Below are 17483 nucleotides of genomic sequence, written 5' to 3' on the forward strand. Positions count from 1 at the left end.
CTTTGCCTAAAACAATTGTCTTCTTCTAGAAGGTTTATGATTTTAGCTCTAACTTCGGTTTGGTGGTTCGTTTGACTTAGTATTTGCTTATGGTATGAGGTTAGATCTAAATTCATTTTTCCACATATGTGGATGTCCAGGTGTCATAGTACCATTAGTCACAAAGACTGTCCTTTCTCCTGTTGATTGCCTTGGCCATTTGTTGAAAATCATTGGACTGTGAATATAAGAGTTTATGTCTAGACTCTTCATTCTGTGCTTGTGATCTCTGTGTCTGTCCTTGTCCCCAGAATGGATTTGCTTGTTGCTTTTTGGTGAGTTTGAAAGTCAGGCAGGGTCTGTCCTCCAGCTTGGTGGGTCTTTTTTCAAAATTTTTTAGACTGTTCAAAGTCCTTTGTATTCCCATATAAGTTTTAGGATCAATTTGTCAACTTCTACAAAAAAACCTGCTTAGATTTTGATAGGGATTGCTTTGAATTCTTTTTTTTTTTTTTTTTTTTGTCTTTTTCGTGACCGGCACTCAGCCAGTGAGTGCACCGGCCATTCCCATATAGGATCTGAACCCGTGGCGGGAGCGTCGCCGCGCTCCCAGCACCGCACTCTCCCGAGTGCGTCATGGGCTCAGCCCTGAATTCTTGAGTATTTCTTAGAATTCATCAGTGAAATCATGTGGGCATGGTATTTTATTATGGGGCAATATAGATCAATTGGGGAGAATACAGTATTAACAAAACTGATTCAGTCTATCAACATACTGTATTTTTCTATTTATTTAAATCACCTTTAATATCTCTTAGCAATTTTTACAAATTTCAAGTCTGTGGGTGTTGAATATATTTTTAAAATTTATTCTTAAGTATTAGACGTGGGTTTTTTGAATCTGTAGTAAATGATATTTTCTAATTTTGATTTTGAATTGATTGTTGGTAATGTATAGAAATACAGTTGATTCATATATACAATCTCATGTTCTGTTGCTTTGCTAAATTCGTTTAGTAATTCTAGTAGTGTTAGTGGCTTTTTGGCAGTTTTTTGGTAGATTCCTTTGGATTTTCTACATACAAGATCATGTTATCTGTGAGTAACGATAGTTTTACTTCTTCCTTTCCTCTCTGGATGTTTTTAATTTTTTACTCTTGCCTTATTGAGCTAGCTCAAGTCTTCAGTACGTCACCAAGTAGAAGTGCAGGCAGACATCTTTGCCTTTTTCCCCAGTCTTAGGGGAAAGCATTTAATCTCTGACCAGTAAATATGAAACTAGCTGTAGGTTTCTCATAGTTGCCCTCTTTTGGGTTGAGAAAATTCTGTTCTACTCTTAGTTTCTTGAGTGTTTTGTCATGACTTGAATTTTATGTGTATTGGATTTTCAGATGTCTTTTCTGCATCTATTGAGATGATCCTGTGATTTTTATCCTTTATTCTGTTACTGTGGTATATCTATATCTCATCAGTTGCTGTCAGGGTATTAAATCAATCTTGTGCTCCTAGAATAAATCCTACTTGGTGATGGTGTATAATCTTTCTCATATGTTACTGGATTGGTTTGCTAATATTTTTTTAGGATTTTTGCATCTATGTTAATAAAAGATATTGGTCTATTATTGGTCTATAGTTTTCTGTCTTTGGTATTAGGGTAATACTGGTTTCATAGAATGAGTTGAGAGGTGTTTCTTTCACCTATACTTTCTGAAGGAGTTTGTCTAAGATTGAGATTTCTTAAATATTTGATAGAATTCAACAGCAAAGTGCTGTGGGCCTGGTCTTTTGTGTGTGGAAAGGTTTGTAATTACTAGTTCAAATTTTGTTTACTTGTAATAGGTCTATACAGATTTCCTATTTCTTATTAAGTCATTTCAATAATTTGTGTCTTTCTAGGAGTTTACCCCATTTCACTTAAGTGGTCTAATTTGTTGACATAAAGTTATTATATTTTCTTATAATCCTTTTAATTCTGTAGGGTCTGTAGTGGTATTAATTCCTGCTTTTGGTAATTTTGTCTTCTAACTCAGGCTAAAGGTCTGTCAACTTTGTTGGTCTTACAGATAACCAACTTTTGGTTTTGTTAATTTTCTTCTGTTTTTCTCTTTTCTATTTCATTGATTTCCATTCTGATCTTCACTATTTCTTTCTATCTTCTTTGGGTTTGGTTTGCTCTTTTTCTAGCTTGTTGAAACAAAAGCTTAGATTACTGATTTTAGAGCTTCCAAATGTATTGAGATTTGTTTTATGGTTTAACTAATATGGTCTATCCAGATAATGTTCCATGTGTACTTGAAAATAATATATATTCTGATCTTGTTGTGTGGAATGTTCTGTAAGTGAAAGTCTGGTCAAGTTGATTGATGGAATTGTTCAACTCTTCTGTATTTTCTCAGTCCATTCAGGCTGCTCTAACAAAACTACCATAGCCTGGGTGGCTTATAAACAACAGAAATTCATCACACCTCATAATACCATCATCTTGGAGTTAGGGTTTCAATATATGAATTTTGGAAGGACACAAATATTTACACCATAATGTATATCCTTACTGATTTTCTGTCTAGTTGTTCTGTTAATACTGAGAGAGGCCTATTGAAGTCTTCAGGTATAACTGTTGTATTATTTAGTTGTCCTTTCAATTCTGCCAGTTTTTGATTCATGCTTTTGGGGGTGTCGTTGAATGTGTATACATGTATTTTTGTTTATAGCTCTCTGATATATTGACCCTTTTGTCATTATGACATGTTTCCCTCCTAGTATTTCGTACTTTAGAGGCCGTTTTGTCTGATGTTTAGTATAGCCATCGAGCTTCTTGGGCTGCCGTGTGCATGTTATGTTTTTTTCATCCTTTTACTTTCATCCTCTTGTGTCTTTGAATCTAAAACTTGTCTTTGAAACTTTTAGTTGAGCCATGCATTTTTATCCTGTTCATCAATCTTTGCTTTTTTTGGTATTAAACAAAATTTTTAGTGTATCATTTTAATTCTGCTGTTGATTCTGTAATTATTATTGTTATTTAGTTTTTCTTAGTGGCTTCTCCAAGGATTACAAGATGCATTTAAATTGTCACATTCTACTCCAGGATAATACTGACTTAATTCCAGTAAAATATGCAAACATTTCTCCAATATAGCTCCCTTTCTTTCTTCCTTTTTACTATTGTCTTATATATTTATTACATTTGTTTATCTTATAAACCCAATAACATGTTGTAATTGTTATACAATTTTATAATTTTTAGAGAAATTAAAAGCAAAGGAAAGAGAAAATGTGTTTGTACAATGTTTTCTGCTCCCTGGCTTGCTTGCCATTTCTGCTGTTCTTCTTTTTTCTCTCTGGACTTGAGTTACCATTTATATCCTTTCTGCTAGAGGACATCCTTTACTATTTTTTATAAGACCTGTTTGCTAGCAGTGAATTCTCTCAGTCTTTATGTGTAAATGTCTTTATTTTGCCTTTATTGTTTTTTAAAAAATAGTTTATTTTTTAGAGCAGTTTGAGGTTTACAGCAAAGTTGAGTGGAAGGTACAGAGATAACCAAACCCCCTGTCCCCACATACTCACAGCCCCCAACTATCACAATCCCATACCAGGATAGTGTCAGCTGGAAGGCATAGTCAGTTCTCCTGGCAGCCTTTCACTTTCCCAGGCAGGCATTTTGGTGGGAGCTGGGTCATCCTAGGGACATGGCTTTGCGCTGCTGGAAGCCTTGGGTGGAGTCATTATGTGCCCACACTTCTGCACTTCTCAGTGTCTCTTTGTTTTCATTCACTTTAGGGTTCATTGATCTTCCTGGATCTGTAAATTAGTGTTTTTTATCAAATTTGGGAGGTGAAAGTATCAGCCATTCTTTCTTTCTATATTCTTCCCCTTTCTCTCTCTCCTCTCCTCTGGGACTTCATTACGTATATGGTAGTTCGCATAATGCCCTTGCACAGGTCTCTGAGCACCTGTGTGGTTTTCTTTAATCTCTTTTCCTCTGTGTTCTTCAGATGTCTAATTTCTATTTCTCTGTCTTCAAGTTCATAGATTCTTTTTCTGCCATCTTAAATCTGCTTTTCAGCCCCTTTAGTGTAATTTTCATTTTTTAGTTATTGTACTTTTCACCTCTAGAATTTATTATACAAGAGTACTTCAAAAAGTTCATGGAAAGATTCACATTATCTTTTAATTCCATTTTCCCACAAACTTTTTCAGGTACCCTCATATTTCATTCAGTTTTTAGTTTCTCTTTTGTTATTATAATTTCCTGTGTGTTGCATTTCATATTTTTCTTTAATGCTCTGAACATGTTATAATAGCTTCCTGGACATCTTCATGTGCTAATCCAGTGTCTGGGCCCACTCAGAACCAGTTTCTACTGACTGACTGTTCTTTTCCTGCATATTGGTCACACTTTTCTTTTTCTTTGCATGGCTCATAATATTTTATTGAAAATGACGTCTTAAGTAATGTCGTAACTTTGCCTTCTGGTTTTCCCCTCTGATGGAAAACCAGAAGGCCTTCCAACATGTTGGCCTTCCAACATTTTAAGTAATGTAGCAGCTTTGCCTTCTGGTTTTCCCCTCTGATGATTGTTTGTTGTGGTGGTAGTGGTGGTTTGTTTCTTTGGTTTTTGTTACTTTCCTGAACTTACTGCAGAATCTGAATTCCCACCTTATGTGGCCGCTGAAGTCTGTGGCCATGTTTTTTAGCTTGGCTTCTAGAGGTCTCCCCTTTGTCTGCCTGTCTTATTGAGTCAGCTAATGATTTGGACAAAGGTTGCCCATGTTCCTTGAACCCACACAGGCTCTGCTCTGTGCTGATGCATCTGTGTCTAGGTTGGTGAACACACTAAGTGCTCAGCCAGTTCTCAAGTTAGCTTTGGCAGTCCCTTCCTCTGGGCTCTGAGGTCTCCGCTGTGCAAGCACCATGGTCTCCTAGTCAGCCTGTTAGTTATGGACAGCTTAAAGAGCCCTTCCATGGCTCTCTCATTTCCAAGGTCTCCCTGTTAGGTTTCCGTTTGTCTGCCACTCACCCCAACCAGAACCTCAGCCTCAAACTAACAGAGCTTCCTTATTAGCTCCCTACTGAGTTTACTACTTTTATTGCTTCACCCTCTGTCTGATGTGGAGCTGCCACCCTTTTTGGCAGCAGGGCTAATTTTCATCACATCCCTGCGCTGACAGAATTCCTTGTGGCTCATTGACCTGGGGGTGCGGGTGGGGGTGGAGTGGGAAGAGTCCCAGACAAGAAGGCCAGACTCCTTGCTGTTCTTCCCCGAAGTCTAGCCATCTGCATGAAGAAAGGATTCTCAGTGTTTTCTTTTGGCTGATTTCTAGAGCCTCAAAATGGTTGCCTTTGACAGTTGTGTCTAGTTTTACATTTGCTGGAAGTCCCGTCTCTGCTCATGTTGAAGAATCTCTGGGGCCGACCCCGTGGCGCACTCGGGAGAGTGCGGCGCTGGGAACGCAGCGACGCTCCTGCCACGGGTTCGGATCCTATATAGGAATGGCCGGTGCGCTCACTGGCTGAGTACCGGTCACGAAAAAGACAAAAAAAAAAAAAGAATCTCTGTATGACTATTTACTAAGCAGTATGACCCAGCGGAGCACTGCCCTCTGATTGTTGTGTCTTCCATGGTCCCAGTTCCCTCTCTACACTCAAGCATCTTTACCAGTTTCCTTGTCCCTGCTCAGTCAGTTATTGGATGCAGATCCGGTGGCTGCCACCTCACCAGACACCCAAATGGGGAGTGAGGTGCACTTCTCTTTGCAGGCTTCTCGGTCCCAGTCTCCTGGGTCCTCCCTTTCCCTCGCAAGGAGGACCCTGGTCAACTCAATGTCAGGACGAGCCTTGTTTCCTCTGTGTTTGCTTGTAACTGCTCAGCAGAATGTGACTGACTTTAATTTAATTCATACCATTCTTTGTTTCGCTAAATACTCAGGTCCTTTTTGTTTACCTTTCCTTTTAGGCTGAACAAGCTCCAAACACTTGTGAATGTCATGTTTGTAAACAAGAAGCTTCTGGACTGACAGCTTCAGCAATGACAGCTGCAGCCCTTCCTCCTGGCCATCAGTTCATGAATCCAGAGAAGCCCACCCACCCCGCGCTGCACCTCTACCCCCACATCCATGGACATGTGCCTTTGCACACTGTCCCGCACCTGCCTCGCCCTCTCATCCACCCCACCTTGTACACAGCGCCCCCCTTTACACACAGTAAGGTAAGTCGGGGCAGGAGGGCCTGAAAGCTCACTCACAACCAAGATCTTACAGGAGTACATACTTAAATCTATAAATTGGCAACTTGCATGGGATAGCATTTACTCTTGATAGGAAGGTCTGCAAATGTTTCCTTTTACCATAATCTCCTTAGTGCTTATTTTAAACCTTTACAGTTGTGAAAACAATCATTAAAAGCAGTCATGATGGTCATGGTTTATTCATTCAGAATTAACTAGAATGTAAAGAATTTTTCAGATGATGTTCCTAACCAGTTAAAGTCAGGAAGACTTCCACACGAGTCCATTTATCTACTCATGGCCTTCCAGGACCTGGCTCTTTTTGTTAATGAGATGGGTAAAATAATTTGAATATAACATGAGTCCTCTAACATTGACTGGGCTGTACAGGGTCTAAAATGATTATACTTCCTTAGCATGATAACTGAGGCCTTACAGAAATACACAAGGCTAAAGGAGGGAACCCTAGTATAATTCCATAGAAAATCATATTGCCCTACAAGTTAAGGAGAGGTAGCTGGAGTGCAGACAGGAGGGGCCTCCGAAACCAGGTATGCTAGGAGCCCATTCAGGAAATGGAGTGAGGATCTAGAAAATGGTTGATTTTTATGTATTTCTTCTCAGAGCACCTGGTGCATGTATTTAGTATCTTAGATTTTGCAGTGGAATTTATAGGTTGGTTTCAACTATTTTTGAACTTACCTCTGTTGACTCACCATAATTCTGATTTTTAAATTTTTCTTTGTACCAGTTATTCTGGTTCAAGGTTAGCTCTAATTAATCAAAAATGGAATTTTCAGGCCAGCCCCGTGGCTCACTCGAGGGAGTGTGGTGCTGGTAGCACCGAGGCCGTGGGTTTGGATCCTGTATAGAGATGGCTGGTGCGCTCACTGGCTGAGTGTGGCACAGACAACACCGTGCAGAGGGTTGTGATCCCCTTACCGGTCAGGAAAGAAAAAAAACAATGGAATTTTCCCCAAACTCTGCTAATTTCTTATTTGAAACATTGATCTCAACTGGAAAAGAAAGGGAAAACATGACATGGAAGGGATTTTTCCCAGACTACGTGCATGTTTTCTCCCCTGGGGGTCACTGTGAGGTGGGGTGTGTATCAGTAGCCTGTAAATGAGACTTGTGTGTTTGCTGGAGAGTGTTATAACATAGGAGATTAATAACCACAGGTTTAGAGTAGAGTATAAGTTTTTTACAATAAGTACTCAGCAACTACCCAAATTCATGCTTAAATTTTGTTAGATTGAATATTGCTCAATTTGAACATTTAATGATGTCTTTTTAATAGAATGCTTTTCAATAGCATTTTTCATATATATTGTCAAAGCCAGGCTGTTTTTACGGTCTTCCTGGTTTGTAGCCTGTTTTCCTGTGGGTGAATATGTAAAGTTAAAAAGTTGTCCACTCCCTGTTCTTACCTGCGTAGAGATCTGTTACCTAGTCCTGAGAAAAGATTATGGAGTGTTGTGTCGTGTATTTTTCCTGATTGAAGCTATTCAGGAATTAGTTCCTAAAAATATTCAAGGTAAAGTAGTGAAATTGATTTTTTTATTCCCAGAACCTATTGGAACACTGTAGTTAAAAATATAGTTCTTCTCTCTGACATTTCGCCTTTTCTCAGGAAGTTATAGGTAGTCTGTATAAGGGTAGAAAGAGGAGGAAAAAAACATCCTTTAGGAGCATCATTTGTGTATAATATCTGTTCCTTTGACACCTGTTAAACTTTAATCCCATAGATTGATATGAAAGATCCATGGGTAGAAAGGCAAGTATAGAGGTCAAGCCATATGTAGTAGAGGTCATGTAGAAACTTAGGAATTTATAGTTAAGCCTTATTCCGACCACTTTGATATTAATGTCAAGACTATTCACCAACTCACTTAAAGTACATTAGTTGGAGGCCATTTTTATTTGCAGAAATAAGATGCAATTGGCAAAATACTTTTATGAAAATGTCTTTGTCTCTGAAAAGCTTGCATTGTCACTTACTGGATCTTACAAAATTAGTTGGTGTTATTTGAGTTAGTTTGACTTGTTGAATGGTGTGGATCCACCTGTACCTTTAATGCATAATGCACTGGCAACCCTGTGGGAGTTTGCAGAAGCACCTTCCAGAGAACAAACAAGCTATATTAGAATGGCACAAATTTGTCTTCGGTTACATCAGAGTAGATTTCTTGGAGAGGTCAAAAGGATTGTTTAGTGCACTGTTCCAAACATAAGAGGGTGCTATGTGTGGAGGAAGGCCTGCCAGCTGAGACTTTCTATTTGCCTTGTGGCTGTGTCCATTTCTGCATTGGTGTGCATTAGTAGGGCCTTTAGGACCTTCTGTGGTGAAATCACAGTTGTTGCCTTTAAGACTTTATGTCATTGCAGTTGTAATTCTTCTTTTAATTCATACTTTGGACCCTGTGTATAAATATTTAGCACCTAAAATGTTTAGGATGAGTACTATGAAAAATTTATTTTCTTGAAATTAAAAAGACCTGAAGGCTAATTTCTGTTTTCAAATGTTTTCATATCAATGTTACATTTAATTTATATGTTAAGATATTATTTAAAAGTTCAAAGTAGTTGCAGAGGAAAATACAGTAATGAAATACTAGGGAAAAAATTAAAACTATACAGGCAAGGGAATTTAATTTCCAAATATTTGGGATTTCCCAATTATCTTTGTTGATTTCTACTTTAATTCTATTGTGGTCTAAGAGCTTACATAGTATGATTTCTATTCTTTTGAATTTATTACAGTGTGTTTTATGGCCCAGAATGTGGTTTATCTTGGTGAATATTCAATGTGAGCTTGAGAAGAATATGTATTCTTTTTTTTTTTTTTTCTCTTTTTGTGACCGGCCGCACTGCGCTCAGCCAGCGAGCGAACTGGCCATCCCTATATAGGATCCGAACCCGCGGCGGGAGTACTGCCGCGCTCCCAGCGCCGCACTCTCCCCAGTGCGCCACGGGGTCGGCCCGAGAAGAATATGTATTCTGCTGTTGGGGGAAGTGTAGTCTGTAGGTGTCCATTATATCCATCGGGTTGAGGGTACTGTTGAGCTCTCACATTCTTACTGATCTTCTGCCTGCTCTGTCTGTCTGTTTCTGGTAGAGCAGTATTGAAGATTCCACCTGTGATCATGGATTCCTCTCCTTCTCCTTGTAGTTCTGTCAGTTTTTGCCTCACATAATTTTACACTGTTGTTAGGGGCTTACACATTAAGGATTATGTCTTCTTGGAGAATTGACCTTTCCTCATTATGTAATGGCCACCTTCATCTTTGGTAGCTTTCCTTACTCTGAAGTCTGCTCTGTCCAAAGTTAATATAGCTCCTCCAGCTTTCTTTTGATTAATGTTATGGTATATCTTTGTCCATACATTTACTTTTTTTAAAAAAACGCTTTTTATTGTGATAAAATACACAACAAAATTTACCATCTTAACCATTTTTAAGTGTACAGTTCAGTGGTATTAAATACATTCATAATGTCATGCACTCCTCACCACTATCCGTCTCTGTTAACTATTTTTGTCCTGTAAAACTGAAACTTTTTACTCATTAAACAATAATTCCCTACTTCCCCATGACCTAGTCCTTGGCAACCACCATTCTACTTTCTGCCTCTATCATTTGACTACTCTGAGTACCTTATATAAGTGGAATCATGCAGTATTTGTCTTTTTGTGACTGGCTTATTTCACTTAGCGTAATGTCCTCAAAGTTTATCTATGTTGTAGCATATTGCCAAATTTCCTTTTTACAGCTGAATATTATAGTTCACTGTATGGATGGACCACATTTTGCTTATCTATTCATCCATCAGTGAAAACTTGGTTTGCTGTTGTGGACAGTATGCTTTCAGTTCTTTTGGTATATACCCAGAAGTGGAGTTGCTGGATCATATGATAGTTCTATTTTTAACTTTTTGAGGAACTACCACACTGTTTTTCACAGCAGCTGCACCGTTTTGCATTCCCACCAACACTGCACAAGGGTTCCAGTTTTGCCACATTCTTGCCAAAACTTCTTTTCTGTTTTTTTGGTAGTAGGCATCCTAATGGTGTGAGGTAGTATCTCGGTACAGTTTTGATTTGCTTTTTCCTAATGATTAGTGATGTTCACCAACTTTTCATGTGCTTATTGGCCTATTTGCATATCTTCTTTGGAGAATGTCTATTCAGTTCCTTTGCCCATTTTTGAATTGCGTTGTTTGGGGTTTTTTGTTGTGTTTTAGGAATTTTCTATATATTCTGAATATTGATTCTTTATCAGATATATGATTTGCAAATATTTTCTCCCATTCTCTGTGTTGCCTTTTTAATTCAGTTGATAGTGTCTTTTGATGCACAACATTTTAAATTTGTTTATTTTTTATTTTGTTATCTGTGCCTTTGGTGTTATATCCAAGAAATCACTGCCAAATCCAATGTTGTGAAGCTTTTTCCCTACATTTTCTTCTTCTTCTTTTTTTTTTTTTTTAAAGATGACCGGTAAGGGGTTCTTAACCCTTGACTTGGTGTTGTCAGCACCACACTCAGCCAGTGAGCGAACCGGCCATCCATATATGGGATCCGAACCCGGGGCCTTGGTGTTATCAGCACCACTCTCCCGAGTGGGCCACGGGCCGGCCCTCCCTACGTTTTCTTCTAAGAATTTTATTGTTTTAGGTGTTGTGTTTAGGTCTTTGATCCATTTTGAATTAATTTTTGTATATGGTAAAAGTAAGGCTCCAAATTCATACTTTTGTATGTGGATATCCAGTTTTCCCAGCACCATTTCTTAAAATGACTGCCCTCTCCCCATTGGATGGTTTTGGCACCTTTGTCAAAAATTATTTAACCATATATGTGAGGGTTTGTTGCTGGGCTTTCTATTCTGTTCCATTGGCCTATATGTCTGTCTTTATGCCAGTACCATACCATTTTGATTACGTTAGCTGTGTAGTATGTTATGTAGTCAGGAATATAAATCCTCCAGCTTCGTTGTCTTTTTCAAGATTGTTTTGGCCATTCAGAGTCCTTTGAGCTTCCATATGAATTTTAGGAGGGGTTTTTCTATTTCTGCAGAAAACATTATTGGGATTTTGATAGGGATTGCAGTGAATCTGTAGATTGCTTTGGGTAGTATGGATATTTTAACAATATTAAGTATTCCAGTCCATGAACACAGTATATATTTCCATTTGTTTATGTTGTCTTTAATTTCTTTCAGCAGTGTTTTGTAGTTTTCATTGTGCATATCTTTCATTTCTTTGATTAAGTTAATTCCTAAGTATTTTATTCTTTTTATGCTATTGCAAATGGAATTGTTTTTGTAATTTCCTTTTTGGATTGTTCATTTTTGGTGTATAGAAATGCAACTGGCTTTTGAGTGTTAACTTTGTGTCTTGCTACTTGGCTAAACAATAACAGTATTTTTGTGGAATCTTTAGGATTTTCTACATATAAAATTATATCATCTGTGAAAAGAGATCATTTTCCAATGTTGATGCTTTTTGTTTCTTTTGTTTTCTTTTCCCCCCTATTTGCTCTGGCTAGAACATATTATGTTGAATAGAAGTGGTGAAAGCAGGTATCCTTGCCTTGATCCTGATATTTGAAGAAAAGCTTTTCAGTTTGCTGTTTAGTGTAATGTTTGCTGTGGGTTTTCATGTAGGGCTTTTATTACATTGAAGCAGTTTCCTTTTATTCCTAGTTTGCAGAGTGTTTTTGTCATGAAAGGGTGTTGAATTTTGTCAAATGCTTTTTCTGCATCAATTGAGGTGATCATGTGTTTTTTTCCCCCTTCATTCTGTTAACAAGGTGTATTACCTTGATTGATTTTCATATGTTGAACTATCCTTGCATTCCAGAAGTGAATTCCACTTGGTCATGGTGTATACTACTTTTAATATGCTGCTGAATTCAATTTGCTAGTATTTGCTGATGATTTTTCCATCAATGTTCACAAGGAATATTAGTCTATAGTTTTCTTGTAGTGTCTTTGGCCTTGATAACAGGCTAATACTGGTCTCAAAATGAGTTTGAAGTGTTCCCTTCTGTTCAGATTTTTGGAGAAGTTTAAGAAGGATTGGTGTTAGTTCTTCTTTAAATGTTTGGTAGAATTCACCAGTGATGCCATCAGGTTCGGGGTTTTTCTTTGCTGGGCAGTGTTTGATTTCTGATCTCCTTACTAGTTATAGCTCTATTCAGATTTTTCTGTTTCTGCGTAATTTAGTCCTGGTAGGTTTTGTCTTTCCGAGAATTTTCCCATTTCATCTACATTATCTAGTGTGTTGGCACACATTTGTACAGAGTACTTTATTGTAATCCCTTTTATTTCTGTGGAATCAGTTAGTAATATCCCCACTTTCATAGCTGATTTTAGTAATTTGAGTTTTCTCTTTTTTTTTTTTTTTTTCTTAGTGTGTGTCACTAAAGGCTTGTCAGTTTTGTTACCTTTTCAAAAAACCATCTTTTGATTTCATGGATTTTTCTCTGTTCTTTTTCTGTTCTGTTTCATTGATCTCTGCTCTGACCTTTATTCCCTTCATCCTGCTAGTGTTGGGTTTAGTTTATTCTTTTTCTAATTCCTTAAGTTGTAAAGTTAGGTTAGATTTGAGTTCTTTCTTGCTTTTTAATGTGTTTATAGCTATAAATTTCCCCCTTACCACTTGCCTTCACTGTGTCTTACAAGTTTTGGTATGTTGTGTTTTCATTTTTATTTATCTTTAAGTGTTTCCTAATTTCCCTTGTGATTTCTTCTTTGATCCATTGGTTGTTTCTATGCCTTTACTTTTAACTTATCAGGGTCTTATATATTTGGAATAAAATTTTTATTTTATTTACAACCATGTTTGTAACCATTTTCTGTTTATTTCTAGAACCTTCTTTTTATGACTTCTCCACTTTCAATTGAGCATTTTATGATTCCGTTTTATCTCCTCTGTTAGCATATCAATTATATTTAATTAAAAAAAACTTTTTTGCAGTTGCCCTAGAGTTTACAGTGCACATTTTTAACTAGTATAAGTCCCGCATCAAATAACAATTTTTTTTTTTTTTTTTTTTTTTTTTTTTGTTAAATTTTATTTATTTATTTATTTATTTATTTTTGTCGTTTTTCTGTGACCGGCACTCAGCCAGTGAGTGCACCGGTCATTCCTATATAGGATCCGAACCCGCGGCGGGAGCGTCGCCGTGCTCCCAGCGCAGCACTCTACCGAGTGCGCCACGGGCTCGGCCCCAAATAACAATATTCAACTTCACATGTAGTACAAGTAGCTTTTAACAGAGTATTTCCAATCCCTCCCTCCCGTCCTTCATGACATTGCTGTCATTGTTTTCACTTATCCATATGTTAATCACCTAGTGCCTTCTTATTACTTTAAACAAACCATTATCTTTTAAATCAATTAATAATAAGAAAAATAAGAGATTTTATTTTACCTTTATTTATTCCTTCTTCAGTGCTCTTCCTTTCTTTATGTAGTTCCAAGTTTCTGACCTGTATTATTTTCCTTCTGCCTGAAGAATATCTTTCAACATTTCTTGCAGGGCAGGTCTGCCAGTGATGAGTTCCCTAAGTATTTGTTTGTCTGAGGAAGTCTTTATTTCTCCTTCACTCTCGAAGGCTAATTTCGCTGGATATACAATTCTAGGTTGGTAGTTTTTTTCCTTTCAACACTTTAAATATACTAACTCCACTCTTCCCTTGTTTGCATGGTTTCTGATGAATTGTCCTCTGTAATCCTTCTCCTTATTCTTCTATAGGCCTCCCACCCCTAGCTGCTTTCAAGATTTTCTGTCTTTTTCCTTCTGCGGTTTGAATATGATATGCCAACACATAGTTCTTGGGGTGTTTATTCCACTTGATGTTCTCTGAACTTCTTGGATCTATGTTGTCTGTCATAAGTTTTGGAGCGTTTTCAGCCATTATTATTTCAAATATTTCTTTGTTCTCTCCTTCTAGCATCCTAGTTACCACATGTTACATCTTTTGAAATTGTCCCTCGGTTCTTGGGTGTGTTGTTCCATTTTGGTGGTGGTCTCTTTGTGTTTCAGTTTGAGAGGTTTCTGTGGGCATATCCTTGCAGCTCACTGGTTCTCTCCTTGGCCGTGTCCAGTCTACTGATGAGCCGCCCTAGACATTCTTCGATTCTCTTACAGTGTTATTGTTGCTAGTGTTTCTTTCCATCTCTCTCTCTTCACATGATCCATTGGTTCTTGCATTTTGTCTGCTTTTTCCATTAGAGCCATTAGCATATTACTCATTTTAAATTCCCTATTTGATCATTTTCACCCATTTTTGTCTCCCTCTGCCATGTTCCCTCTGATGTGCTGTTGTCTCCCTATGAACCTCTGATTAGACTGATCTTGGACTTCATTCTGTCTTCATACCTGAAGCTCTCTTTCAGAGTTCTCAGTCATAGGCTCTGAGCACTTTTTTTTGCATCAGTCTTCTAGTTAGGTGATTCCCTATTGGTGCCTACCATGCCACTTAAGTTTCAATTCTGACTATAATTCTTATTTCTAAGCTTTAATTTACTTTTTTTCAAATACGTCTTGCAACTTTCCATATTTTTTCCTTGATTAATTTTTCTTTTTTTCTTTAAGCATTTTGCCACAGTTATTTTGGGTGTGAGTGACACCTTGAGGATCTAATGCTGTTCTTTTGTTGCTTCTGCTGACATCAGTCACATGTATTGTTTTCTTATACGGATAATATTTTTATTATGAGGTCATGTTCTGTTCAGTTGATTCTGTGAGAACCCCAAGGCCCTAAATAGCAGATGCTTTCCTTGAGAGAGGATTTTACATCAAAGGGTGCAGACCCATCTGAGACGCTCTAGGCTCCTCTCGATAGTCTCCAGTTCTGCTGCTTCCTGTGACCCCCAAAACAGTCAATTCACTGTGATGATGGTCATTTCTCTTACTAGTGTCTTATCATTTCTTTGTGTCTTTTGCCTTTATCAATAGCAATTTGTTGCCAAGGTATTTGGTGTCATTTATCTCAGATCTAGAGTTAAGCAGCCTCTCTTACCTGACCAAGGTCAGGCCTAAGGGGAAAGAACAGCCTTAAAAAGACGAGCAGGTGGGCTGCACCTCACTATTTCTCACAGAGCAGGTTTTCACCTTAGGCAGGTTTTCAGCCACCATGGCCTGGGACTGGTTGGTCACAACTCTGCAGGACCAGAATTTGTACTGGAACACATGGCTTTTAACTTTAAATCCTGTGTCTTTTTCATCCACACAGAAAATGTGTTATGAAATAATCACTGAGCTGGGAAGGGGCCTAGTAATGAAGAAGAGAGATATCTTGAGTTCTCCACTGAGATCATGGGGAATATTAAAAATGATCACTGGGTCTGGCCCTTGGTGCGTTTAGTGCATCATGAGGAGCTTAGTGACTTCGAGAGTTGGGCATGTCTCCCACGTGGCTCTGGGCCATGTGGTCTCAGTCCCTTGTTAACTCCACGGTCCAGGGTGTGTCTGTACACTTCCCTCTCTAGTGACTTTGATACTTAATAAGTATAATTGCTGCTAAAGTGTTTAATATAGTTAAAACATGTTACAAGTGTAAGTTCAGGTTGGGATTTGAGTAGAAAAATGCTATGTGGGTAAGAAAAACATACATAGATTGCAATTTGGGGATCATATTGTGATTCTGAGCTGTATTTTATTTTAGAGGTAGTATTCAGTTCTTCCAGCCTGAGAACTAGCAAGGCCAAAAAAAAGGTGGTCCTTTTGCCTCTTTACCATCTTTGGGAGGAATATTGAAAAACCTCAATTAAGAAGAAATGCAGAATAGTCACTCATCTGAACTTTCTTAACAGAAATAACTGGAATTCGTTTTTGTTAGATACTTAGGGCTGGAAATCTCTCTTGAGTGTGAATTTCATAACTCAGTCTTTTGCTCTCTTGGCCCATTGTGTTTTTTACCCATGTCCCTGGTGTCTGAGGGCTGTGGGTGGCATAGAGGACAGGCTGAATTCCTGACTGCTGGGTAAACTTGGAGTACATGCTGAGTGAAGGCATCTGTCTCCTTTTGCATCTGTACCAGAGCTTTCATTTAAACCAAAACTTTTCCTTTCCTGTGAATTACTTCTTTTGTCTCAAAGTTCAAAACTTCTGTTAACTGAAGCTTTATGGATTTATATAACGAGTGAAATCAGTATTCTAATTCAATAGCATATCCACGTTTTGAGAGGTTTACTTCATTGATGGAATCACTGGTGTGCTTTACCAAGGCATGGCTCAGACATCGTCTAGTTGGCAGATACTAATTGTTTTCTTAAGGAAACCTTTAAGCTGTTGAGGTCAAAAGGCATCTTGTGCAAAAACATTGAAAAAAATCCAGGTTTTTTGTTACCGACCCTCTTCCTTTTGCCTCTGGTCTCTACAACTGGGTCTCCTTTTTTGAGCAGGTGGGTTCCGAGGAAGTGTGGGAACGGTGTGGGCAGGATCGTCACCTTGTGCGTCCACAATCACAGTTCTGTTAGAGGCACTCCCTTGTTCCATCAAGCTACACTATGCTCAGCAAATACTCATTGAACAACTAGTATGGGCCGAGCCCATGGCGCACTCGGGAGAGTGCGACGCTGGGAGCGCGGCGACGCTCCCGCCGCGGGTTCGGATCCTATATAGGGATGGCCGGTGCACTCACTGGCTGAGTGCCGGTCACGAAAAAGACAAAAAAAATAAAAAAATAAAAACAACTAGTATGTGCCAGGCCCTGTGCTACATTCTAAGAAAACGAATAATTTAATCCTGGTCCCTGTTGTCAAAGAGAAATGAAGCAGAGAGATGTCTTCTTGATTTCTCCACTAGAAGAAGAGTCTAAAGAGAAGACAGAAACATAAAAATAAAATATCAAAATGCAGTGACTTACCTAATGGCAGGTGCACGTGCAAGCTGGGAGACTGATGGTGAGGAGGGAAGACTGAACAGGCCCGGGGTGGTTCAGCAGGAGGTGGTGCTGGGACAGGGTCATGAAGGGTAAGCAGGAGCTCTCTGGATACATGTCGGGGACAGAGTCCAGGATCTCGGCCAGGCTTTCCGGAGATGAAACCAAGCAACTCACAGACATGTCTCCAGAGCCTCTTGGGAAGTTTAAGTAGCTTCAAAGCCCTGACAGTGCTCTGCTGTTCAGAGTTTACCAGTTGGGCTAGTGAGGTGGGGCCACTCCTCAAACCCAGAGTGTGTGGTATGAGGAAGCTGGCTGGTTTACAGCATCAGGCATTTCTGCCCCTTAACAGAAGTCCCCCACAGTAAGAAAACTTCCTCCATTTA

The 17483-nt window shown here is 38.6% G+C and overlaps 1 protein-coding gene across 1 annotated transcript in view; it reads left to right on the top strand.

The window, feature by feature from the left end:
* Positions 1-17483, top strand: part of FAM193A (family with sequence similarity 193 member A) — a 165093-nt gene that overhangs the window by 117249 nt on the left and 30361 nt on the right. Inside the window, exon 13 of the mRNA XM_063108299.1 lies at positions 5936-6187. Coding sequence (XP_062964369.1) covers positions 5936-6187 — 252 coding nt within the window. The remainder of the gene's footprint in view (positions 1-5935; positions 6188-17483) is intronic.

This window comes from Cynocephalus volans, chromosome 9 (genome assembly GCF_027409185.1).
Source record: "Cynocephalus volans isolate mCynVol1 chromosome 9, mCynVol1.pri, whole genome shotgun sequence".
In the NCBI taxonomy this organism is placed as follows: Eukaryota; Metazoa; Chordata; class Mammalia; order Dermoptera; family Cynocephalidae; genus Cynocephalus; species Cynocephalus volans.